Source organism: Ammospiza nelsoni, chromosome 30 (genome assembly GCF_027579445.1).
Source record: "Ammospiza nelsoni isolate bAmmNel1 chromosome 30, bAmmNel1.pri, whole genome shotgun sequence".
NCBI classification, from domain to species: Eukaryota; Metazoa; Chordata; class Aves; order Passeriformes; family Passerellidae; genus Ammospiza; species Ammospiza nelsoni.
Genome location: NC_080662.1, coordinates 996927 through 1022446, shown reverse-complemented (window position 1 = coordinate 1022446; position 25520 = coordinate 996927). Strand labels below are relative to the sequence as shown.

The window sequence follows — 25520 nt, the reverse complement described above, 5'->3', positions numbered from 1 at the left end:
GGTGGAGCTCCCTTGACCCGCGCCGCTCCCTCGCCATTCCCGGGATTTCTCCAGGGGATGGGAATTCCAGAGGCGGCTGCTGCTCCGGGGATCGCTGCTCCAGGGGATGGTTTTCCAGGAATTGATGCTCCAGGAATTGTTCTTCCAGGGGTTGATATTCCAGGGACTGTTATTCCAGGGATTTGTGCTCCAGGGGGGCTCAGCTGGCCCCGGGACCCTGAAACCCGATCTGTTCCTAAACTCCCTTTATTTATCCCTGAAACCCAAGCTGTTCCTAAAAATCCCGTTTATTCCTGAAACCTGTTCCTAAAATCCCTTTATTTATCCCTGAAATCCCTTCCATCCCAGCGCCGACAGAGCTGGGAAGGCTGGACCGGGAGGGAGGGGAAACTGAGGCAGGGCCCCCTTCCCGCAGCTCCGGACAAAAACCGGGACTAAAACCCCGAGCGGGGCTTTTCGCTGGTTTGTTTCCCCCATTCTCGGGTTTTTCACCCATCCCCCGAGTTTATCGTGGGTTAGGGGGGGTTCGGCGGCTCCTTCACCCCCTCCCCACCCGGGATGGAGCCGCTGCCGCCTTCCCCCCGCTGCTGCTTTCGCGGCTTTTTGGCCCAAAATGAGTCACCGGGGGATTTTTCTGCTTTTTCTCTCATTTTTCGGGACTCCCGAAGCTGGGGGGGATTCTCGGGGGGCTGAGCCCGGTTTGTTACGGTTGGGACGGGGATTGGCGATCCCGGGCCAAGGGACAGGGACATCATCCCGGGAATGCCGGGGACCCTCGGGAAGGGATCGGGACCGCGATCCCGGCGCGTCCCGCCCTGTCCCCGCCCTCGGGGCGGCTCCTCCGCGCTCTGGGGCCGGGAAACTCCGGCCCAGTCATTCGGGGCGCGGGGGGAGAAGCCCCAAAAGCGCGTCCGTTCCGGTAAGGAAAGAGTCAATGGCCGCGGCTCGCACACGCCACTTCCCCGAGCGGGGCTGACTCATCCCGGGCTCGGTCCCGCTCCGCGCCACCCGCGCTCCGCTCCGGCCGCCCCGGAGCGCCGCCCGAGCCTCCGCCGGTGAGTCCGGGGGCCGCGGGGGGCTGGGGGGGTCCCGGGCATCGCCCCGAGCCGCGCGTCCCCCGGGATACCGAACAACGAGCGGGACCGGCCGGACCCCCGGGACGCCGAACAACGCACCGGGAGCCCCGAGCGCGGGGGGGTCCCGGAGCCGCGGCCGCCCCCGGGGGTCCCCGGGCCCTGCGCAGCCCCCCGGGATGGCGGGGGGGGGCTTGGCCGGAGCGGCGGCGCGGGATGGGGAAGGGAGGGGAGCGGGGATGACTTCAGCCCATTACTCAGCCGCCGTCACGGCCTGGCAGCGCTCCCGCGCTATTCCGGGCCGTGACGCTCCAGCCCCGCCGCTTTGGGCCTAAACCGGCGGGGTTTGGGTGATCCGGGGAGGAGGAGCGGCCCCGGGGCATGAGGAGCGCGGCGGGATCCGGGAGGAGTTCGGGAAGCGCCGCCGCCGAAGCGCCCGGAATGAATGCTGTGATAATGATTGTTGTTACCTCATTAAGGGCGTAATTAGAGCCCGGTGCCGCCCCCGGCCCGGTACCGGCGGCTCGGGGGTTACGGGGGTTGTTGGCACCGGCGGGGCTCGCTCAGCCCCGAACTGGCCGCGTTTTGCCCCAAAAGCCGCCGCGGTTTCCTGCGCTCGGAGCGGCGCCGGGAAACGAGGAAATCGCGTCAGCGGTGCCGGGAACCGAACCGGGGCGGCGGGGGCGGGACACGGGGGGGACACCGGCACCTGATAAACACAGATGTGTGTGTGTGACACCGGTACCTGATAAACACCTGGCGGGGTGTGACACCGGTAACTGCACACACAGGTGTGGGACACGGGTACCTGTACACACAGGGGAGTGTGTGTGTGTGTGTGGGACACCTGGACCTGATAAACCCATGTGTGTGCGTGTGTGTGTGTGTGTAACACGTGTACCTGCACACACAGGTGTGTGTGACGCCTGTGTATGTGTCACCTGCACACACACACACTCACACACGTGCCCACCTGCACACACCTGGCGCCTCTGTGTGTGAACACACCTGGGCACCCGCGCGTGCCCCGCACGCTCGCACAGACCCTCCCCGCACTCACCTGTGCCCAGGTGCGCTCACCCACAGCCGTGCGCGGCTGCCGCTTCAGGACTCGGGACTACAACTCCCGGCTTGCCCCTCGCGGGGGGGCGGGGACAGGCAGCGCTGCCGCCCAATAGGAGAAGGGGCGTGTTGGCTCCGGCCAATGGGCAGCGAAGGGGGCGCGGCGGCCCCGCCCCTCGGTCACGTGGCGCGGGCGCGGCCGGTGAGCGCGAGCGGGACCGGGGGCACCGGAGGGGCTCGGGTGGGACCGGGGGGCACCGGGAACCCCCTCGGGACCCGCCCCGCTCCCTCCCCAGGTTGGCATCGCCGCTTTTCGCCGTTTTCCTGGGGTTTTTCCTCAAAAACATCGGGGGGCATTTGGGGGCGGCGAGCCCGGAACGGGGGCGCAGGGGGGAGGCACGGACGGAGCAGCCTCGGGCCGGTTCCGGTGCCCGAGGGGTAACCCCAAATCCCCCCGACCGCCCCGTTATTTGGGGTCTCACCTTCCCCCTTTTTTCCCTCCCAGGTCCCGTCCCGAACCCACGGGCAGCGATTTCCCCCCATGGAGAAGAACCAAGAGGCGCAAGGAGACCCCCGGGACCCCCCCAGCCCTGCCCAGCCCGCCGTGAGTGCACCCCGCGGGTTTTGGGGGTGCTGAACGCCCCAAAATTCGGGGGAGGGCGGGAGGAGGGCGAGCAGCGCTTTGGCCGCCGGTGGAAGTGAGGATGAGGCGGAGAAACGGGAAATTCCCGGCTTTGGGTGGGGGGCGAGGGGGGCAATGCACTAAAAATGGGAATTTTGGGGGGAGAAGTGAGCGGTCCCATAGGAACGGGATCGTTTTTGTAAATATTTTTTATCCTCGTGAGGAAAAGGGGTTTGGATTTTGTGGCGCTGGAGCTTTTCCCTCCCCCCAGCAGCTTTTTATGTCACACACACACAAAAAAAAACAAACCCAAAAAAGAAAAGAGAAAAAAAAAACAAAGAAAAGAAAAAAAAAAAGAAAAGAAAGCTTTGAACTCTTTGAGCCGTTAAAATCCGGTGTCTGTCACAAGCCGTGAAATGAATAGAAAGAACAAAAAAATAAAAAAGAAAAAAAAAAAAAAGACTGAAAAAAATAGAAAAGGACGGACTTGGGAGCCGAGCAGCTTCTTTGCCCAAAAATAGCAACAAGTTTTATAACTCCGGAAAATGTAGAACAAACAAACGAGGAACATTTTTAGCTGAGAAAGGCGGCGGCGCGGGGGGGGGCCGAATTTCGGAATTTCTGCCCGTCTGTTTTCCTGGAAGCCGCTCCTCGTGTTCTCACCCGCATCCAGCGCTTTGACCAACTTGGCCGCGGGCCCGGGGCTGCCGGGGAGCGGGAACGGGGCTGCGGGAACGGGAACGGAGCTGCGGGAACGGGAACGGGGCTGCGGGAACGGGAACGGGGCTGCGGGAACGGGGCTACGGGAACGGGGCTGCGGGAACGGGAACGGGGCTGCGGGAACGGGGCTGCGGGAACGGGAACGGGGCTGCGGGAACGGGAACGGAGCTGCGGGAACGGGAACGGGGCTGCGGGAACGGGGCTGCGGGAACGGGAACGGGGCTGCGGGAACGGGGCTGCGGGAACGGGAACGGGGCTGCGGGAACGGGGCTACGGGAACGGGGCTGCGGGAACGGGAACGGGGCTGCGGGAACGGGAACGGAGCTGCGGGAACGGGGCTGCGAGAGCGGGAACGGGGCTGCGGGAACGGGAATGGGGCTGCGGGAACGGGAACGGGGCTGCGGGAACGGGGCTGCGGGAACGGGGCTGCGGGGACGGGAACGGGGCTGCGGGGAGCGGGAACGGGGCTGCGGGGACGGGAACGGCGCTGCGGGGACGGGAACGGGGCTGCGGGGACGGGAACGGCGCTGCGGGGACGGGAACGGGGCTGCGGGGAGCGGGAACGGGGCTGCGGGGACGGGAACGGGGCTGCGGGAACGGGAACGGGGCTGCGGGGATGGGTCCGGAGCTCCCCGGGGCTGCGGGAAACGGGTCGAGAAGTGCGGGGAACGGGTCCGGAGCTCCCCAGGAGACGGCCCCGAGCTTCTCGGGATGCGGGGAACGGGTCCCGAGCTCCCCAAACGGTACCGGGGAACGGGTCCGGAGCTCCCCGGGATGCGAGGAACGGGTCTGGAGCGGCGGGGAATGGCCCCGGAGCTTCGGGGAACGGGCCCGGAGCTCTCCCGGCTGCGGGGGCAACGGGGCCGCAGCTCCCCCAAAACTCAGCCCCGTGTCCCGCAGGACGCGCCGGGGGCCGGGGATGGCGCCGAGAGGGACAAAGCGGTGGGAGAAGGTGGGGACAAGGACAAGGACAAGGAGGAGAAGGACGAGGACAAGGAGAAGGAGGAGGAGGAGGCTTTCCTCGTCAGCCTCTACAAGTTCATGAAGGAGCGGCACACGCCCATCGAGAGGATCCCGCACCTCGGCTTCAAGCAGAGTATGTGCCCCCCCCACCCGGGGACAGGGACAGGGACAGGGGGTGGCCGTGCTCGGGTCCCGTGTCCTCCTGACCCTCAGCATCTCCCCTTGATTGATTCTCCCCTTGATTGATTCCCAGTTAACCTCTGGAAGATCTACAAGGCCGTGGAAAAGCTGGGAGCCTACGAGCTGGTGAGTGGTGGCCGTGGAGCCAGGGGAGCACCAGGATGTCCCTTGGGCACCCGAGTGTCCCCTGGACGCCAGGGTGTCCCCGGGACCTCAGGGCAGGACACCAGGATGTCCCTTGGGCATCTGGGTGTCCCGTGGGTGTCAAGATGTCCCTCAGGATGCCCGGGCTCACTCTGTCCGTCTGTCCCTCCCTCCCGCCGCAGGTGACGGGCCGCCGGCTCTGGAAGAACGTCTACGACGAGCTCGGGGGCAGCCCCGGCAGCACCAGCGCTGCCACCTGCACCCGGCGCCACTACGAGAGGTGAGGTGGGGCCGGGCCGGGGCCGGGGCTCTGTCCTGCCTCAGTTTCCCCCGGCGCGGCGCTCACCACGCTCCCCGCTCGCTCCGCAGGCTCGTCCTCCCCTACGTGCGGCACCTCAAGGGCGAGGAGGACAAACCGCTGCCCCCCAGCAAACCCCGGCGGCAGTACAAGGTCTCCAAGGACGACAAGAGCAAGAGGGCCAGGAAGGAGAAGGGCCGCGAGCAGGTGCGGAACCCGCCCGGGGCCGGGCAGGGAGAGCCGGGCCGGGCAATGAGAGCGGGGCTCGGAGCCGGGAGCCCGGCCCGGGGTGCGGCACCCACGGCCCGACCCCTCCGCTCCTCGCAGGTGGCTCCGGACAAGGCGCGGCCGGAGGCGGCCGCGGAGGAGGCGGCGGAGCGGGGCCGGGGGACAGACGGACGCTCCAGCCCGGCCACGCCGGCCCCCAGCCCCGCCGGGAGGTGCCCCAGCCCCTGCAGGAGCCACAGCGAGACCTACAAGCGCCTCTTCTCCAGCTTCTACTCCAAAGGGAACCACCCCATCATGTCCCCGCTGGCCAAGAAGAAGCTGCTGGCGCAGGTGAGCAAGGCCGAGTCCTTGCCCTGCCCCAAGCGCCACTGCCCCGAGGGCCGCCGGGCACCGAGCGACAGCGGCCCCGAGCCCCCCGAGCAGAGGAGCGCGGAGCCCTGGGCAGCTCCGGAGCGAGCTCCGAGCGAGGCGGGCCCGGCCCGCAGCGCATCCCCGGCGGGCAGGGACAGCCAGGGCTGCCCGCAGGACGGGGCCCCTGCCGTGTTCACCGGCTACTTCCACGCGTACCGCAGCGAGGGCCCGCAGCCCGGCGGCTGTGCCCCGCTCTGGGGCTACTTCTCGCACCTGAAGGATTTTCTGGAGCCGCCCTCCGCCCTCCCGGCGCGGCCCGAGGAGCCCGAGCAGCCCGCGGAGCTGCGGAGCGCGGCGGGGCGGCCGTGGGAGGGCCGGGCCGCCGCCGTCCAGGCCTGCTGGGTTCCCCCCGGGGCCGCCCTCGGGCCCGCCGCGCCCCGGGCCGGCCGCGAGGAGGAGGAGGAAGATGATGATGATGAGGATGAAGAGGAGGACGAGGAGCCCTTGGGCCCCGCCGCCCGGGGCCGCGCCGTGTCCCCCTCGGGCAGGGACGGGCGGAGCCGCTCGCCGGGCGCTCACCGAGCGCCGGCCAAGCCCAAGGCCGTGGTGGCCGCCCCGGCGTTCCCCGCGCCGCTGCCGCCGGACGCTTTCAAAGGAGCCGCGCTGCATTTCCCGGGCGGCTTCGGGAGCGCGCAGGGCGTGCCCGCGGCCCCGGCGCTGTCCGTGAGCCCCGTGGTGATCCCGGCCTTCCCCAGCCCCTTGGTGGTGCCCTCCGAGCTGTGCCGCCCGCTGCCCGCCCGTGCCCGCCCGCCCGCGGCCTACGGCAGCTCGGCCCGGCTCTACCCGGCGGCTCCGTGGCACGGGCAGCGCTCCCCGCACGTCCCGGCCTTCCCGCACCACGGCCGGCCCTAGCGCTGTGCCGGGGACAGCCAGGGGACAGCGAGGGGACAATCCGGACCGGGCCGTTCTCAGTGCCCAGCTCAGAGCTGGGGGTGCCCCCACGGTTCTCTCTATTTTCTATATACCCACACACAAATCTATAAAAAAGGGAGCAAAAGCGGTGCTGGAGGTGTCTCTTCCCATCCCTGGCCCCCACACCCGGGTTTGGGTCACTCCGTCAGGGGGGGAAAGGGAACAAACGTGCCTGGCAGAGTTTGGGGTGTCCTGGGCAGGGCTGGGGGGATCCTCTCCCTGAGCCCAGAGCTGTGGGGCTGAGAGCCCCTCTGTGGGCAGGGAAGGAGCAGCTTTCCCACCTCAGCTTTGGGGGAACGGCAGCAATTCCATGGAGCAGCCACGAGTCCAGCTGGGAACAACCCAGCGACAGCTCCGGGTCCTTTGTGCCTCCCAAGTCTTTTGCTTCAGGTCCTTTTTGCCTCTCCAGAATCCTTTTTGCCTCCGGGTCCTTTTTTACCCCCAGGTGATTTTTGCCTCTGGGTCCTTTTTGTCTTCAGGTCCTTTTTCCCTCCAGATCCCTTTTTTGCCTCCAGAATCCTTTTTTCCTCCAGGTGATTTTTGCCCCCAGCAGCTCCACCTGAGCCATTCCAGACCAAGCCAAGGCTGGCCAAGCTCAGATTTTGGGGTGTCTGTGCAGGGCCAGGGGCTGGATTGATGATCCCAGTGGGTCCCTTGCCACCCAGGAGATTCCAGGATTCTCTGATTATTTCAGGGAGCTGCCCCAGTGTGGATCCTTCCATGGATCCTTCAGCACTCACAAAATCCACCCCCAACAAAAACCATCTCAGTCCAAAAGCCCAACAAAATTAAAAAAAAAAAATAAAAAAAGGAATTTTTTAATTAAACAGCAACAAATCCAGAAAAACACCCCCCCATTCCCCCCCTCCAGGAATTCTGGGGGTCCCCACAGCCCCCAGAACAGCGTGGCTGCTGCTGGCCGGCCCCACAAAGTGCCCCAAAGTGTCCCCAGAGTGTCCTGGAGGTGCCAGGCTGGCACAGGGCAGCCTGGGCAGTGCCACAGCCAGGCTCCCACAGCACCGGGGCTCCGTGGTGCTCACTGCGGACAAGGGGACAGGGTCAGTGCCATGGGGACATCCTGGGGACATCCTGGGGACATCCTGGGCTGCAGAGCCCCCACCCTGAGCCGGGCTCAGCCCAGGCAGGGCAACCACAATGCCCAAACTGGGACTGCTCCACTGCCAGGACACCCAAACCCAGCACCCAGACTGGCACAGCTCCACTGCCAGGGCACCCAGAGCCCCAAGATCCCAAACTGGGACTGCTCCACTGCCAGGACACCCAAATCCAGCACCCAGACTGGCACAGCTCCACTGCCAGGGCACCCAGACACCCAGGACACCTTTAAACCCAAGAAGGGCCCTGGGTGGGATTTGAGGTCCCTTTCACCCCCAAAAAGGGCACTGGGTGGGATTTGAGGTCCCTTTGAGCCCAAAAAGGGCACTGTGAGGGATTTAAGGTCCCTTTCAGCCCCAAAAAGGGGACTGGGTGGGATTTGAGGTCCCTGGGTGGGATTTGAGGTCCCTCTCAGCCCAAACCATCCCAGGATTCCACGGGATCAAGGACAATCAAACCCCAAGACACAGTGACACAGTGACACAGTGACAACGCCCTGGCTCCTGTCACCCCCTCCTCACACCCCACCCCTGGCAGGGCCGGGAGCTGCCCAGGTGAGCAAGGAGAGGCGTCCCCCTTACCTGAGGGCCCTGGGGCTGCTCCTCCAGCTGGGGCTGAGCCGTGGCCAGCCCTGCCTGGCCCAGGGTGCCCACGCGGCCGGGCTGTCCCCGCAGTGTCACCGTGATGGTGGCCGGCGCCTTGAGGCCTGCAGAGCACACAGAGACGTTCCTGAGACACAGGGATGGTGGAGGCCACCTCCAAACAGGGCTCAGAGGGGCCTCTTGGGGAGCACCAGCCCACAGAGCAGGAGGAGCTTTGGGACAAAAGCTCCAGGCACCAGCAGCACCTCCCTCCCTCCCTCCGTGTGGGAATCCACAAAACCAGAGGGTTTGGGAAAGCTGCAAAAGGCCTCAGAGACAGCAGAACTGTGAGCAGAGCTAAGCACAGCCATGAGATTGGTCAGCAGAAGAATTATTTAAACAGTGGAAAAGCACAAATAGAATAATGGTCTGTGTATTAATGCTTGTCTGAATAGCTCTCTAAGCTACAAAAGTTTATCTAGTGAGATATTAGGAAGGTTAAAGCTTAATAATGGAGCTCTGTGTGTTGAGGCTCACAAGCAGGGATTGTATTCAAAATCAGCAAGCATTGTTTAACCAAAGGTACCTGTGCTCATGGTGACTGGATGGAACTACTGTCAATATAGAATATATACTATACAGATATAAATACTATCAGTGTGCCTTTGCTTTGTGGGATTGGTCAAGAAGTTTATAAAGTGAGTTGTAACATGAAGTTTTTTGGCCTGCTGCCTGGGACGTGAGCTGCTGGCATCCTCCCATTGTCATAACCATGGAATGAGAGCGATGCTGGAAAATCCAACAGCTCGAGGCGCGTTCAGCAGCAGCCCCGTCCCGTTGGTGCGTGTAAATAACCCCCCGTGTGTGGCACTGACCTGCAGCCTGGTTGGAGATGTGGGCCAGCCCTGGCAGGCTGCTGGCCAGCTTGGCCAGCCCCCCATTGCTCAGCAGCTGCTGGATGGCCGTGGGCTTGCTGCCGGCCGAGGCGCCCAGCGCCAGCGAGGCGGCCACGGGGATGGTGCGAACCACGGGGCCCGGGGAGTCTGTGCTGAGGGCAGCCAGGCTCTGCAGGGCTGCAGGGGCCTTGAGGGCTGAGCTCTGCAGGGAGAGAGGGCAAACTGAGCTCTGCAGGGCTGCAGGGGCCTTGGGAGCTGAGCCCTGCAGGGAGAGAGGGCAAACTGAGCCCTGCAGGGATAGAGGGCACAGCTGAGCTCTGCAGGGAGAGAGGGCAAACTGAGCCCTGCAGGGATAGAGGGCACAGCTGAGCTCTGCAGGGAGAGAGGGCAAACTGAGCTCTGCAGGGAGAGAGGGCAAACTGAGCTCTGCAGGGCTGCAGGGGCCTTGGGAGCTGAGCCCTGCAGGGAGAGAGGGCAAACTGAGCTCTGCAGGGAGAGAGAGCAAAACTGAGCTCCTGCAAGGCCAGGCTGAGCTCTGCAAGGACAGAGTCAGCCCTGAGCTCTTCAGGCCCAGGCCAGGCTGGGATGGCCACTCCCCTCTCCAGCAGAACCTTTGGGGGTCCCACACTTCTCCAGGCAGGGCTGGTCCTGGGGGATTTGTCCTTCCCAGCCTGGAACTCTGAGTGGGACAAAGTGGGACCCTGAGAGGTACCAGGGTGGCTTTTCCCAGGGAATGAGCACTGATCCCAGGGAATGAGCACTGATCCCTCCTGGAACTCTGAGTGGGACCCTGAGGGTTCCCAGAGTGGCTTTTCCCACTGACCCCTCCCTGCACACACACAGCTCCCCACAGAGCCCCTCAGGAGCACCCAGAGCCAGCCCTGGTCTCCCACCCAGAGCCTCTCCTGCCCCGTGGGCTCTCCAGGGGCTCCTCACCTGCACAGGGGAGCCGGTGGCCGTGCTGGGGGCCAGGCTGGAGGCCTTGGTGCCCATGTCCTGCAGGCTGAAGCTCAGCCCCTGGAGCAGGCTGCTGGCAGAGGCTGCTCCTGAAAACCCAGGCAAGGACAGGGTCAGCCTGGGAGGGGTCACCAGCACCGAATTCTGGGGCTGCAGAGCTGTTCTTCAAGCTGAGGGCACTGGGGACCCTCCCACAGCCCGGTTATGGGATCAGGGAATGTCCTGAGTGCAAAGGGACCCACTGGCATCATCCAATCCAGCCCTGGGAGCCTGCACAGCACCCCAAAATCACCCCTGGGAGCCCTACAGACACCCCAAAATCCACCCTGGGACCCTGCACAGACACCCCAAAATCCAAAGGCTCCTGGAGCTCTGGCAGCCTCGGGGCTGTGCCCATTCCCTGGGCAGTGCCCAGCACCCTCTGGGGACAGAACCTTTCACAAATCCCACCCCAACCTCCTCCCCTTTGGGAACAGACCCCTTCCCAAGCCCCCCGAGGCTCCCCTCTGGGAACAGACCCTTTCCCAAACCCCGAGGCTCCCCTTTGGGAACAGACCCTTTCCCAAGCCCCCCGAGGCTCCCCTTTGGGAACAGACCCTTTCCCAAGCCCCCCGAGGCTCCCCTCTGGGAACAGACCCTTTCCCAAACCCCCTCCCCTTTGGGAACAGACCCTTTCCCAAGCCCCCCGAGGCTCCCCTTTGGGAACAGACCCTTTCCCAAGCCCCCCGAGGCTCCCCAGCCCCGGTGAGCCCCTCTCCCGTACCTGGCAGCGCGGCGGGCGGGGCGGGCAGGCCGTGCCCACCGCTGGCCACCAGCCGGCTCTGCAGGGCGTGGAAGGCGCTGGGGGCGGAGCCGCTGCCGCCGCTGGGGAGGCCGGGCTGGGCCGGGCTCAGCGAGGCCTCGGGGCCGGAGCTCAGCCTGCAAGGGAAGGGCGAGAGCCCGCTGAGGGCTGGCACAGAGCTGGCACGGAGAGCCGGCACTGACCGCACAGCCAGGGCCGGGAAAAAGCCTAAACATCATCAGTTCCAACACAGGCTTCCAGGGCAGCAGCCAAATCCAAGGATTGCCAAAGTGGGAGAGAATTTGGTGGCTGTGTTCAGCTCCCAGGGTCACCCTGCCCCAAAGGCACTGAGCCTGCAGGGCACTGTCCCCTGCCTAAAGCCCACTTTTTATTTATTTAAATTTTAATTTAATAAATAATTTTAAATTTCATATATATATTAAAAATTTATATATATAATATATATTTTATATGTATACAAATATATATTATATATATTTATATACATATAGATATATATAATATATACTTTATATAGAATATATATTATATATTATATATGTATATTATATATTTTTTATTTATAAAATAATTTTTATTTACTTGAAACCAGCTCTTCATAATATATATAATATATAATATATAATATATAATATATAATATATAAATATATAATATATATTATATATTATAAAATATAATATATATATAAAATAAATTTTATTTACTTGAAACCAGACAGAACTTAAAGACAGAACTTCTGCCAAAGCCACCACAAAGAGAGAGAAACAAACCTGAGGCTGGGAGAGCACAGCAGCCACAGCCACAGCACCTCCACTCCCAGGCCCCAATGGAGCTTCCAGGAGCCCCAGAGCCTCCCCCATGGCAGAAAGCTCCACATGCAGGACAGAAAGACCCCAAAATCCCCAATTGCCACTCACTTGGGGGTGGAGAGCAGCCCCGAGAGCTCCTTGGTGCTGGGCACGGCCTGGCCCAGGGGCAGCGGCTTCCCGGACACAACTGCAAAACAAAAGGGACAAAGCTCAGCTCCTGTGCCCACAAACCCTCTGGGGTCCCCTCTTCCAGTCCCCAGCCAGCTCCCAGAGCATCTCCTGCAGGAATCCCAGACTGGGAGGAGCAAAATCCAGTTAGAACACAGGAAATAGGGAATTGCAGAGGCAGGAGGGAAGGGATCGCCTCCCAGAGTCCCTGAGGAACCTCAGGCCCTGCCACCAAAGGCAAATCTCTCTCCTCAAGGTTCTCTCCACTATTCCCCTCATGTTCCATGGATGGATTGCTGGGATCTGGGTGATTTTGTAAGGATTTTGTAAGGATTCTTGCTTCAAGACACTTTACAAAATACACAGGGATGCAACAAGCCACGGAATTTGTTCATTTGTTTATTGCAGCACTGGGGGATAGATACAACTGCATTCCTTCCTTGTGCATTCCTCCTGGCAAAGAGGCAACTCTCGTTTGGGTTCATGTCTACTTCTGCAACTCATTTCCTTTCTGTGGAAAGAAGTAAAGTTGGGAAAATTAAAAACTAAAATTAAAAAGATTGATTGTGGAAAGCAGAGCTTTTCAAAGCTGCCAGAAGATGAAGCGAAACCTTCCAGAAGGATGTGGATTTGTGTCCTGTGGCAGGAAGATGGAGCCCAGCAGCTCCTCCTGGGCATTTTCCAGGTGCAGAGGCAGGATGGGAGCTGGGATTTGCTGGGATGGGGATCCCAGGGGTGCCTGGCACACTCCAGCCCAGGGGGAGCAGCTCAGCTGGGTGGGGGATCTGGAGGGCACAGAGGGAGCAGCTTCACCACGATCCCTCAGGCAGCAGCAGGGTCAAGGGGAGAGGAACATGGAGAGAGGGGTCCAGCAGGACCAGCAGCACCAGCACCCTGCTCCCAGTAACACCAGAACCCTGCTCCCAGCAGGACCAGAACCCTGCTCCCAGCAGCACCAGCAGCACCAGAACCCAGCAGAACCAGAACCCTGCTCCCAGCAGCTCCAGTATCCATCCTGTCCCCAGCAGCAGCTCCAGGCCTCCAGAGGAAGGTGCCTGACCAGAGGGAGGTGCAGGATCCCCTCCCAGCTCCAGGCTGTTTCCAAGGCCGTGGAAAAACGAACGGCTCCTGCCAAGCCACTCACACCTGGAGTGTCCACATTTCCCTGCAGCTAAATCCTCCAAAAAGCAGGGCCAGGACAAAGCAGGGCCAGGACAAAGCAGGGCCCGGGAGACAAAGCAGGGCCCAGGACACAGCAGGGCCGGGACACAGCAGGGCCCGGCACACAGCAGGGCCCAGCACACAGCAGGGCTGGGACACAGCAGGGCCAAGGACACAGCAGGGCTGGGACACAGCAGGGCCAAGGACACAGCAGGGCTGGGACACAGCAGGGCCGGGACACAGCAGGGCCCGGCACACAGCAGGGCCCGGCACACAGCAGGGCCAAGGACACAGCAGGGCCAAGGACACAGCAGGGCCGGGACACAGCAGGGCCAAGGACACAGCAGGGCCCGGGACACAGCAGGGCCCAGCACAAAGCAGGGCCAAGGACACAGCAGGGCCCGGGACACAGCAGGGCCAAGGACACAGCAGGGCCCAGGACACAGCAGGGCCCGGCACACAGCAGGGCTAAGCTAAACCCAAGACTAAGCTAAAGCCAGGCCTAGCAAAGCACAGCTCCCCCCAGCAGGCCCTGCAGTGCCACAGCCAGGTGCCAACTCACTTTCAGCCTGGGTGCTCAGGGCTGCTCCGGTGCCCGTGGCATCGCCGTGGGACACAATGGTCACCTTGATTTTGGCTCGTTTGGAGGCCTTGGTGCACGCAGGGCTCGGGCTGGGGCTCTGCTGCCTCTTCAGCTGCTCTCTGCCATCACCTCTGTGAGCCCCCTCCGAGGGCTGGGGGGCTGCTGGCACTGGGGGACACAGAAGGGGCTCCTGGAGTGCCCGGGGTGCTCGGGGTGCCAGGAGGGGAACGTGCCCATGCACAGCTCCTCTGTGCCAGCCTGCACAGGAACCCTCTGAGAGCCCAGAGCAGGATGCGCTGCCAGGTTCTGCACAGCTGCCTCAGCCCCACAGGGGCATTTGCACCCCAAAATCCTGGGTGAGCCCCTCAGCAGCCCCGCTGGCCAGGGAGGGACAAGGGGAAGGTTTGCAGCACAGAGGGTCAGAGCTGCAGCTCCAGCACAGAGGATCCCCCAGGTCCCCTCCAGGAGCTGGGCAGGGTTTGAGAGGCACCAAGCAAAGCCAAGGAGGTGCAGCAGCAAAGCATCCATCAGAACCTTTCCAAAGCCATTCCCGATCCATCAGAGCCTTCCCAAAGTCATTCCTGATCCATCAGAACCTTCCCAAAGCCATCCCTGATCCATCAGAACCTTCCCAAAGCCATCCCTGATCCATCAGAACCTTCCCAAAGCCATCCCTGATCCATCACCACTTTCCCAAGGCCATCTCTGATCCATCAGAACCTTCCCAAGGCTATCAAGGATCCATCAGCAAAGCCTGAGATTTATCCAGGAGGAGCAGGAGGAGATCAGCAAAGCTGAGATTTATCCAGGAGGAGCAGGAGGAGCTCAGCAAAGCTGAGATTTATCCAGAAGGAGCAGGAGGAGCTCAGCAAAGCTGAGATTTATCCAGGAGGAGCTCAGCAAAGCCTGAGATCTGCGCTGGCAAAGAGGGCCCTGAGCTGGAGCTCCAAGGAGCAGAGAAGCACAAAGCAGGGGACAAGGGGACGAGGGGACACACCAGGGACACAGCCCCAGAGGAAGAGGAGGATGATGGAGGAAGGCAGCAGAGACAGAGAGAAGGAGGCAGACAGGCAGAGCCAGTGAGGAGATACTCACCAAGGAGACAGGAGGAGGTGCCAGGAGGAAGAGCTTTCCTCACCAGCATGTTTTGTTTCAGAAAAGCAGCAAAGTGAGCTGAAATGAATCAGAGAGAATCACAGGATCACAGCCAGGCTCTGCAGGGCACAGGAGCTCTGGGGACACTGAGAGGGGACCCTGGAGCAGGCAGAGCTCCAGACAGGACAGATCCAGCTGTGGGAGCACATCCTGGGGGGGCTCATTCCAACAGAGAGCCTGACACAGCCAGGGGGATGGAGAGAGAACAGCGCTGGGCTGGGCTGGGCTGAGCCAAGGACCTGAGAGCAGCTGGAGATGAGAGCCAGCAGGGCCCTGAACAGCTCCAGATGGGAATCATCATGGCATTCCCAAGAAAATCAGGCACCAGGAATCACCTCAGCATTCCTGACAGAACCAGGCACTGGGAATCACCACAGCACTCCTGACAAAACCAAGCACCAAGAATTACTACTCCTGGCTTTATTCCAAATCAAACCAGGCACCAGGACACAGCTCCTGCGTCCCCTGTGTCACCTGGGAAGTGCCTCCCTCAGGAGCACAACCCTTCAATCCCTGGGCTGAGGAATGAGGGCAGATCCAAGCTCCAGCTTCCCCCTGGAGCCCATCCCTGAGCCAGGAGGGATGTGCAGGGTCACAGCTGCAGGTGACACTGATGGATGTGCAGGGTCACAGCTGCAGGTGACACTGCTGCAGGTAACACTGATGGATGTGCAGGGTCACAGCTGCAGGTGACAATGGTGGATGTGCAGGGTCACAGCTGCAGGTGACACCTGTCCAGGTCTGTCCTGAGCACAGCAAGGAAGGAAAGGAGGATGCAGAGCCACCCCCCAGGTGCTGCTGGAGTTTGCCAGGAGGGATCTTCAGCCACAAAAGCACTCCCTGAACTGCCAAAGTTCACCAAACTCAACGTTTTTATCCAAAACCACAAAACCCCACAGCTCAAGCTGGTTCCTTCTCCACAGCAGGTTTTTCACAGGATGGTTCTGGAACTCCCCAAATCTCAGTTTCCACCTCAATTCAACAGCCTCAAGCATCTCCTGAGCACCTTCAGGGTGTCCCCAGGCAGCCCTGAAGGAGACACCAGCCCTGGGTGTCCCAAAAGGATCAGAGCACATGGCTACAGGGTCAGCCAGAGACAGAATCCTTCCCATTTCCAACAGCAGCAAGGCTCCAGAAGCTGCAGAAACCCAATTCCAACCCAATTCCAACCCTCCAGCAGAGACAGGAGCTCAGCTGCAGAGAAAGCTGCCATGAGGAGCTTGGAATTCAACACAGGACAGAGAAAAGAAAATCCTGCACAGGTCCAGAGAGAGAGAGAACCCAAAATTGAACAGGACAGAGAAAACAAAACCCTGCACAGGTCCAGAGAGAGAGAGAACCCAAAATTGAACAGGACAGAGAAAACAAAACCCTACACAGGTCCAGAGAGAGAAAACCCAAAACTGCACAGGACAGAGAAAATAAAACCCTGCACAGGTCCAGAGAGAGAGAGAACCCAAACTGCACAGGACAGAGAAAATAAAAACCTACACAGGTCCAGAGAGAGAAAACCCAAAATTGCACAGGACAGAGAAAAGAAAATCCTGCACAGGTCCAGAGAGACAAAACCCAAACTGCAGCAGCTGGAAGGGTGGGGAAGGTGCAGGAGTTACCTTGTGCCTGCTTGTGGCTCAGGACAGGGTCAGGCCTGGGCACCTGCCTCCTCTGCAGCTGCGTGGGGCACACCTGGCTGGGCTTGGGCAGCGCCAGCGCGGCCACCTTGGCCTTGGGGCTGGACGTGGGGCTGCTGGACACGCTGGACAGGTCCTGCAGGGACAGACGGACACTCAGCCCAGGCTGCTGGGGCACCCTGGGCACTCATTCCCCTCTCTGTGAGAATCTGGGAGTTTAAAGGCTGAGAAAGACCTTCAGGATCAAGTGCCATTGTCACCACCAAGCCCTGTGCCCAGGGCCACGCCCAGCTGTGCTTTGAACACCCCAGGGTGGTGACTCCACCAGCCTGTGCCAAAGCTTGCCATGAGACAATTTTCCCAAATCTCTCATCTAAAGCTGCCCTGAGGCCCTGGGTATCCTCTCACCTCCCTCTCCCAAAGCTCAGCACAGATTTGGGGATTTAATTTTCCAAATCTCTCACCTAAACCTATTCCTGAGGCCACATTCCCCAGGTACCCTCTCACTCTCTACTCCCCAAAGCTCAGCATGGATTTGAGGGATTTAATTTTCCAAATCTCTCACCTAAACCTCTTTTCTGAGGCCACATCCCCTGGGTACCCTCCCACCTCCCTCAGCACAGATCTGGGACATTCTGGCGGCCCAAACCCCCCTCTGTGCCCACCCCCAGCTGGCATCAGGCTGGGAAGAGCCCCCACCTCGGAGCCCGAGGGTGAGGCTGGCACTTTGGCCGCAGGGGAGGCGGGCCTGCTGCTCCTCTCGGGCAGCTCGAAGGACAGGTCCCTCCTGCTGCACTCGCGGGGCTTCTTCTTCCTCTCGGCGTCCAGGTCGCGCGGCTCCGAGCCCGAGTGGCTCTCGGCACGGGTCAGCACCCCTGTCAGGAAGTCTGCAATCTCATCCTGGGGATTTTGGGGAGAAACACCGGCATTCAGGGCTGGGCAGGTGTCTGAGCGATGGATCTCCACAGCTCCAAGCAAGGAAATGAGGCATTCCCAAGGGGGTACGTGGGTGAGGATCTGTGGGTTTGGAATTCTGCAGGAAACCCCCAAAAGCTCACAGAGAGATGTGGATTTCTCAGTGAAGCCCACAAAGCACTGATTTAGGACTTGTGGGAAAAAAAATCACAGTGGTTTCTCCCAAAATGCTGCTGTTTCCCCAAGCAGATGTGCTGGGACACTCAGGAAACTGCTCAGGTTAAGGGGCACCCCCAGGATCTCACACCTCCCTTCCAAACCCCCCTGAGGAGAAGATTCCCTCCAATCCAATCCAGCCCAGCCCTGCTGTAACCTGGGACACTCCAGCACTGCCTCCTTCCTTCTCCTGATCCCTGTGGGTACCTGGATGCACCTGTCCACCATGCTCTGGGTCAGGCCTTCTGCCTTCTTTTTGGCTTTGCTTATCCTGGGGGAAAAAAAGAACAAAACCAGATGGAAATCCACACTTTTCCACAAGCATCCTTCTTCACCTGATGAGGACAAAGATCCTTCCTGCAACTCCCCAAAGTATTTTGCAAAGCCAACCTGACATTTCAGGGCTCTGCCTTCATACCCAGGGTCAGTTTAAGGGGTTTTTTTTTTCCTCTCCCTGATGGATTTTCACTGCTAGAGATCCCTGCCTCCTGTGATGCTCCAGAAGCTTCTCTGTGCTGCTGGGTGCAGCCCTAAATCGAGCCCAGCCCTAGGTCAGGCCCGTTCCCATACAGGTTTTTCCTGCAGTTATCCCCATCACACACAAGTGTGGAGTATTCCCATGCAACTCCCACCTTGTTCCAACACCAGATTTGGGGTTGGCACCCCCACGGTGCTGCTCAGAATGCCCAGGAGGACAGAGCCCAGCTGGCAGAGCCTCACCTGAGGTTGTCATCTGCTCCTCCCACCACCACCAAGCTGTTGTCTGCCCGGATCTTCTCCCTGAAATCCTCCATGGCCTCCACGTTGCACTGCAGGGAGTTCTGCCCGATGACGAAGAGCACCGGGGTCTTCATCTCCAGCAGGGGATCGTCCACATCCTGCAAGGGGCAGGGATGGAGCTGCAACCCCAGGATGGGGCTGAGGAGCTCCCAGGGGTGAGGCCCAAAGGGATTTACTGAGGCCAGAGGGGAATTCTGTGTGATCTGCAGAAAATGGAGCCTTTCCTTCCAAAGGGATTCCACTGCCCCGGGAAGGAGCCACTTCCCTGCCTGGCTGTGTCACCAGTCCCTGTCCAGTCACACCCAAAAGGGACAAATGTGGGCTCTGTGGAAGTGGCACAGAAAGTGAGGGACACAGGACAGGGATAAAGGAACCAGGACAGGGATAATGAGGGACACAGGACATGGAAAACAAGGGACAGAGGACAGGGATAATGGAGCCAGGACATGGATAAAGGGGGACACAGGACAGGGATAAGGAGGGACACAGAAAGTGAGGGACACAGGACAGGGATAAAGGAGCCAGGACAGGGAAAAAGAGGGACACAGGACAGTGATAAGGAGGGACACAAATAACAAGGGACACAGGACATAGATAAGGGAGCCAGGACAGGGATAAAGAAAATGAGGGACACAGGACAGGGATAAGGGAACCAGGACAGGGATAAGGAGGGACACAGAAAATGAGGGACACAGGACAGGGATAATGGAGCAGGACAGAGATAAGGAGGGACACAGGCCATGGATAACAAGGGATCCAGGCCACGGATAATGATGGATCCAGGCCCCAGGAAGGAGCTCCAAACCCCCACCACAGCAGAGACAAGCCCAGAGCACTCCTCACACAGCCACGGATCGAGAATCCCACCAGGATTGCTACAGCTCCTCCTCCGAGAGCAACAGCTGCTCCAAACAACAGTCACACCCACATTCTCCCAAAAAATCAGCCAATTATCCAAGAACCATTCCACAAAAAAAGACAAGCAGAGCTCTTCAAGCAGCTCCATCTGGTCCTTACCCCCCTGGGGCCGTCCACGGTGAGCAGTGGGAAGCCAAGGCACACGACAGCAGTGACATATTCCATCACAGAAACCTGGGCAGGGAGACAGCAGTCAGGGACACATCCCATCAGCCAGCATCCCCAGAGCCCAGCAGGGACACATCCCATCAGCCAGCATCCCCAGAGCCCAGCAGGATGAGTCCAGCAGGGACACATCCCATCCCATCCCATCCCAGGGCAGCATTCCCAGAGCCCAGCACATCCCAGGAATGAAGGCTGCTTTGCCAGGCTCTGCCAGGCACAGAAAGACCTTAATAATACTTTGGTAATTAACACAGTGATTAAATGACTCAAATTGCAGAGGGCCCATGACACAGAGGTCAAAGCCAGGCCCTGAAATGGGCACAGGGACAGAGAGAACCCCAGCAGTCACTGAACCCCAGCCCGGAGCTGAGGCTGCCAAGGGGCTCTGGAGAATCACAAAACCCTGGAATGGTGTGGGAAGGACCTTGGAGCCCATCCCACCCCACCCCTGCCATGGCAGGGACACCTCCCACTGTCCCAGGTGCTCCTGCCTGGCCTGGGACACTTCCCGGGATGGAGCAAGGACACAGAGCAGTGGGGCACTCACGTGACAGGCCACCAAGGCACCCGTGTTCCACCCGATCAGGATGATCTGCTTGTGCGAGAAGTGGTTGTGGATCTGTGGGACACAAAGCACAGCTGGAGAGCTGGGACAGACACCGGCACGATGCCCAGGGTGGCACTGGGGGCAGGGGGCACAGGGGGCACCTCCTGCTGTCCTCACCTCGGCCACCTTGCCCCTGACGGCGCCGATCATGTGCTCCAGGCACTGCAGCACCCCCACCCCGCTGCCGTTGTTCAGCAGGGACGTGGTGATGGGGATCACCTGCGAGGGAAAGGGACATCAGGGACAGCCAGCGGGGCTGGGGACATCCAGCGGGGCTGGGGAGAGCAGGGACAGCCAGCTGGGCTGGGGACAATGGCAGAACCAGCCAGCACGGCTGGGGACAGCATCGGGAACAGCCAGCAGGGCTGGGGACAGCATCAGGAAGCCCACAGATCCAGCCCTTAAAGGGCAGCCCTACAGAAGAACCCCAGAGGAATCCCACAGATTCCCAGCCCCACAGAAGAACCCCACAGAGCCAGCCCCACAGAGGAACCCCAGAGACCCAGCCCCATAGATGAACCCCAGAGGAACCCCACATCTCCAGCCCCACAGAGGAACCCCACAGACCCAACCCCACAGCTCCAGCCCCACAGACCTTTCCCAGGCAGGAGAGCTGCGACTGCCAGAAGCGGTGCCGCCGGGACGTGGGGAACAGGGAGTTGGCAGGGCCGGAGGAGGCGATGAGGATCAGGGGGGATCCGGGCAGTTTGCTCTGCAAGGTCCAACAGGAGCCTGTCAGGGACAGCAGCGCCCCCAGGAAGGGCCTCCCTGCCCCACAGGGAAAGAACTTGCACAGCTCTTTAATTGTCTTCCCAAGCCAAAGCTCCCTTGGGATACCCTGGAGAATTTCTCCAACAGAAGGGACTCTCCCTTCTGAGGGACAGCTCTGGTCTCTGCTCCCTGGGACAGGGACAGGATCCAGCCAACGGCTGGAGCTGAACCAGGGCAGGCTCAGGGTGGGATTTGGGAAAGGTTCTGTCCCCAGAGGGTGCTGGGCACTGCCCAGGGAATGCGCACAGCCCCGAGGCTGCTGGAGCTCCAGGAGCCTTTGGATTTTGGGGCGTCTGTTCACGGCTCCCAGGGTGGGATTTTGAAGTGTCTGTGCAGGGCTCTCAGGGATGCCCAGGGTGGATTTTGAGGTGTCTGTTCAGGGCTCCTAGGGTGGGATTCTGGGGTGTCTGTGCAGGGCCGGGGGTTGGATTGATGATCCTGCTGGGTCCTTTCCATTCAGGTGTAAATCAGGGGCAGAGGAGCCCAGGGAAAGGACAGAGGCAGAGGAGGGGGAGACTGAAGCTGCCATGGGAGCCCCAGGGCACTCACTGGTTTATTATGGGACAGGACACCCACAGCTGGGTCCCAGGGTCTCTTGAGCAGCAGGGACAGCGCCTCAGCCCCTGCTGCTCCTGTCTTGGCCGTGGAGGAGAGCAGCATCCTGTCAATCAGTGCAGGGATCTGCAAACCGAGACCAGGAGGAGTGAGAAAACATATCCAAACCACGGGAAAACAATTCCAGCCTCTCCCCTCTCCAGCTGTACCAGCCAAGCCTCCCCCTGCCTTTATCACCTTTCCCTTGAGGGTCTGCAGGGCATCCAGATATGCAGCCAGCACGGGCAGGCTCAGGGTCTCCACCAGCGTGGTGTGGAGCCACTGGATGAGCTTGGTGTCCCAGTTGACGCTGGCCAGGGCCTGGCGCACCCTGCGGGCACATTTATCCACGGCAATCCTCCTCAGCACGGGCTCGTTGCAGGCCTGCAAGGAGGAATTCCCAAAACAACAGTTCAGGGGAAGGAGGATGAAGCATGGCACTGCAGCCCCATCCCCAGGGAAATGTCAGGGTGGGCTGCACAAACATCTGGAGCAAGGACAACATCTGTCTGAGGAGCAGCAGGCTGAGGGGAGCCCTCAGAACAACCTACAACTTCCAAGGGGAAGCTCTGATCCCAGGGACAGGACCCAGGGAATGGCTGGAGCTGGGCCAGGGCAGGCTCAGGGTGGGATCTGGGAAAGGTTCTGTCCCCAGAAGTGCTGGGCACTGCCCAGGAAATGGGCACAGCCCTGAGGCTGCCGGAGCTCCAGGAGCCTTTGGATTCTGGGGTGTCTGTGCCGGGCTCCCAAGGGTTGCACTGATGATCCCAGTGGATCCTTCCAGCCCAGGACATTCTATGATCCCACAAAACCCACAAAGCCCAGAGCTGCCTGCTCCTCAAGGCCACCCCAGGGCCCCAGCTCCCACGCTGACCAGCCCAGGCTTTGTGGCAAGGGCAGAGCCCAGCCCCTCTCACCCCCTCGTTGGCCAGGCGGGCCAGCCTGTCCGACTGCAGCGCTTTGTGGATCTTGTTGAACAGTTTGTTCTGGGCCATGGTCCAGCCCGTCCTGCGGGGACAGACACAGCGGGGTCACCCACAAACCCACCAAAGCATTCCTGCTTCCTCTGCCCTGGAACTGCCACCCCACCTGCTGATGTGCTCCTCCCAGCCTGGACTCCCGTTCCCTGGAATTGCCAGCTTGGATCCCCTTTCTCTGGAATTCCCAGCCCAGATTCTCTGGCCTTCCCAGCCATTCCCAGCCTGGATTCCCCACCATTCCCACCTGTTGACGTGCTCCTCCCAGCCCATATTTCCTGCCTTTCCCTGCCATTCCCAGCCTGGATTCCATAGCATTTCCAGCCCAGATTCCCTGCTGTTTCCTGCCATTTCCAGTCTGGATTCCATGGCATTCCCGGCCGACATTCCCATTCCCACCCCATATTCCATGGCATTCCCGGCCCACATTCCCATTCCCAGCACATATTCTCACCTGTTGATGTGCACCTCCCAGCCCATATTCCCAAGCATTCCCAGGCATTCCCATCCCATATCCCCACCTGTTGACGTGCTCCTCCCAGTCCCTATTCCCAGGCATTCCCATCCCATATCCCCACCTGTTGACGTGCTCCTCCCAGCCCCTATTCCCATTCCCACATCCCCACCTGTTGACGTGCTCCTCCCAGTCCCTATTCCCAGGCATTCCCATCCCATATCCCCACCTGTTGATGTGCTCCTCCCAGCCCCTATTCCCATTCCCACATCCCCACCTGTTGACGTGCTCCTCCCAGTCCCTATTCCCATTCCCACCCCCTATTCCTATTCCCAGCCCCTATTCCCACTCCCACATCCCCACCTGTTGATGTGCTCCTCCCAGCCCCTATTCCCATTCCCAGCCCCTATTCCCATTCCCATTCCCCACCTGTTGACGTGCTCCTCCCAGTCGTCGGGCGGCGGCGGCGCGTCGGCGTCGGTGCGGGCGAACATGACGTGCCGCTCGCACTCGTTCATCACGCTCCGAGCCTTCTGGTTGTCGTACAGCGGCACCGGCGTCGGCGTCACCGTCTCCACGTCGATGGGGACATCGGCCTCCCTGCCACCCACACGGGGGTGAGCGCAAGGATGGGGTACCCCGGGGGCATCCTGAGGGTTTGGGGGATCCCGGGGGTTGGGCAGCGCTCCCAGGGTGGGACTGACCCAGGGATCTTGGTATTGATGGGCCACCAACTGGCAGCCAAACCGAGCACTTTGGACACCCCAAACAGACCTCTGGACCCCCAAATCAAACCTATCCTGGACCCCCAAAGCGATCTCCCTGAAGGCCCAAACCAAGCATCCTGGACCATCAAACCTAAGCCCCAAAACTGAGCCCCTGGAGCCCCAAACTGATTCTGCTGGAGCCCACAAATGAGGGCCCCTGGAACCCCAAACCATGGTGCTTGGACACCCCAAACTGAGACCTCTGGACCCCCTAACTAAACCTATTCTGGACCCCCAAACCGATCTCCCTGACACCCCAAACCAAGCATCCTGGACCATGAAACCTAGAGCCCCAAACTGAGACTGCTGGAGCCCATAAATGAGGGCCCTTGGAACCCCAAACCATGGCCCCATGCCACCCTAAACTGAGACCTCTGGACAACCCAAACCAAGACCCCTCACTGTCCCCCTCACCCATCAGGGTCCCCAGTTTCCCCCTCACAATTCCTCCACTCGCCCTTATGACCACCCCCAGCCCACAGGACCTCCCAGCTCCTCCCTCACAGCCCCGCCTCTCCCCAGCCCTCAGGACCCCTGCAGACCCCAAACGGCTCCCCCAGCCCCACAGGACCCCTCCTTTCCCCTCAAAGCACCTTAGGCCTACAGGACACCCCTCAATTTCCCCCTCAGCCTCACAAGACCCCCTCCTTTCCCCTCACAGCCTCCCTCCAGTCCCCCCCTCCGACCCCCTCCCGTCCCCTCCGCCGCCCGGGCTCTCACGGGGCGCTGCCGAGGTGCCTCCGCGGGGTGAGGAAGAGGAGCCGCGCGGGCCGGGCGGCGCTGGCGTCGGGGTGCGCGCTCCAGGGCTTGGCGTAGCTGTGGTCGAGGCACACCAGGTCCAGCTCCCGCTCGTGCGCCGACAGCTGCAGCAGCAGCGACGTGCCCATCCTGCGGGCCGACCACTGCAGCTCGCGCTCCCGGTCGCGATCGCGGTCCCCGGCGCGCTGCGACATGGCGGGAGCCCCGCCCCCTGCGCCCGCCCCTCAGCGCGCGTGCGCGGGGCGCGCTCCCGCCCCTCCTCAGTGCGCCTGCGCGCGGCGCGCCCCCGCTTCTCCTCAGTGCGCGTGCGCGGGGCGCGCTCCCGCCCCTCCTCAGTGCGCCTGCGCGCGGCGCGCCCCCGCTTCTCCTCAGTGCGCGTGCGCGGGGCGCGCTCCCGCCCCTCCTCAGTGCGCGTGCGCGGGGCGCGCTCCCGCGGAATGTCCTCGTGGGAATCGGGGAATGTCCCCGTGGGAAGAAACCCACGGGACCATGGAATGTCCCTGGGATGTCCCCAGGAATGTCCCCTTGGGAAGGGACGCTCCAGGCTCATCCAGCCCCCGCACAGGACGCGGCGCGCTCCCGCGGGGTGTCACGGAGCGTCCCGCGTGGGGACACCTCGGGGATGCGGTTACCGGTGACAGCCCCCGCTCCGCCACCCGCCGTTGGCGCTCGGACACGCCGAGTCAACCGCCGCGCTGCTGGCCAGCGGGCTGGTGGCACCTGGGGCTGGCACTGCGGTGGCGACAAACCTGCCGCCGGTGCCAGAGCCTCGGGGGTGGCACATCGGTGGCACCCTCTTGGTGACAAACCTGCCGCCGGTGACAGCGCCTCGGGGGTGGCACATTGGTGGCACCCCCTTGGTGACAAACCTGCCGCCGGTGCCAGAGCCTCGGGGGTGGCACATCGGTGGCACCCTCTTGGTGACAAACCTGCCGCCGGTGACAGCGCCTCGGGGGTGGCACATTGGTGGCACCCCCTTGGTGACAAACCTGCCGCCGGTGACAGCGCCTCGGGGGTGGCACACTGGTGGCACCCTCTTGGTGACAAATCTGCAGTCATTACCGGTGACAGCGCCTCGGGGGTGTCCCGTTGGTGGCACCGCCTCGGTGACAGCTCCGTCCC

The 25520-nt window shown here is 61.3% G+C and overlaps 2 protein-coding genes across 5 annotated transcripts; one reads left to right on the top strand and one right to left on the bottom strand.

Annotated features, from left to right (window-relative positions):
- Positions 1 to 856: 856 nt before the first annotated feature.
- On the top strand, positions 857 to 8961 carry ARID5A (AT-rich interaction domain 5A). 3 transcript variants are annotated; one of them, XM_059490838.1, is made up of 7 exons: positions 857 to 1055; positions 2641 to 2739; positions 4378 to 4573; positions 4694 to 4746; positions 4947 to 5044; positions 5134 to 5269; positions 5390 to 8961. In XM_059490838.1, exons 2-7 carry the CDS (start codon positions 2677 to 2679, stop codon positions 6551 to 6553), a joined length of 1710 nt encoding a protein of 569 aa, XP_059346821.1. In that variant the 5' UTR covers positions 857 to 1055; positions 2641 to 2676; the 3' UTR covers positions 6554 to 8961. The 3 variants fall into 3 exon arrangements, with proteins under 3 accessions (XP_059346821.1, XP_059346822.1, XP_059346820.1); XM_059490839.1 differs by lacking the exon at positions 857 to 1055 and adding an exon at positions 2333 to 2431; XM_059490837.1 differs by lacking the exons at positions 857 to 1055; positions 2641 to 2739 and having other exon boundaries at positions 4177 to 4573.
- Positions 8201 to 24595, bottom strand: KANSL3 (KAT8 regulatory NSL complex subunit 3). 2 transcript variants are annotated; one of them, XM_059490833.1, is made up of 20 exons: positions 24360 to 24595; positions 23302 to 23472; positions 22359 to 22449; positions 21640 to 21825; positions 21397 to 21528; positions 20672 to 20788; positions 20194 to 20295; positions 20017 to 20088; positions 19404 to 19478; positions 18327 to 18484; positions 17814 to 17877; positions 17175 to 17375; positions 16458 to 16611; positions 14785 to 14862; positions 13669 to 13857; positions 11886 to 11964; positions 10927 to 11081; positions 10143 to 10252; positions 9186 to 9408; positions 8201 to 8435 (listed from the first exon to the last, which is right to left on the bottom strand). In XM_059490833.1, exons 1-20 carry the CDS (start codon positions 24590 to 24592, stop codon positions 8236 to 8238), a joined length of 2790 nt encoding a protein of 929 aa, XP_059346816.1. In that variant the 5' UTR covers positions 24593 to 24595; the 3' UTR covers positions 8201 to 8235. The 2 variants fall into 2 exon arrangements, with proteins under 2 accessions (XP_059346816.1, XP_059346817.1); XM_059490834.1 differs by lacking the exons at positions 13669 to 13857; positions 14785 to 14862; positions 24360 to 24595 and having other exon boundaries at positions 23302 to 23872.
- Between the last annotated feature and the right edge of the window lie 925 nt (positions 24596 to 25520).

Coding starts and splice junctions, on each gene's coding strand:
- ARID5A (XM_059490837.1), top strand. CDS start 4,189: ATGCGGGGAACGGGTCCCGAGCTCCCCAAACGGTACCGGGGAACGGGT. Junction 4,747..4,946: donor AGCTGGGAGCCTACGAGCTG/GTGAGTGGTGGC, acceptor CTCCCGCCGCAG/GTGACGGGCCGCCGGCTCTG. Junction 5,270..5,389: donor AGGAGAAGGGCCGCGAGCAG/GTGCGGAACCCG, acceptor CGCTCCTCGCAG/GTGGCTCCGGACAAGGCGCG.
- KANSL3 (XM_059490833.1), bottom strand. CDS start 24,592: ATGTCGCAGCGCGCCGGGGACCGCGATCGCGACCGGGAGCGCGAGCTG. Junction 20,089..20,193: donor TCAGGGGCAAGGTGGCCGAG/GTGAGGACAGCA, acceptor TGTGTCCCACAG/ATCCACAACCACTTCTCGCA. Junction 17,376..17,813: donor TGGTGGACAGGTGCATCCAG/GTACCCACAGGG, acceptor CAAAATCCCCAG/GATGAGATTGCAGACTTCCT.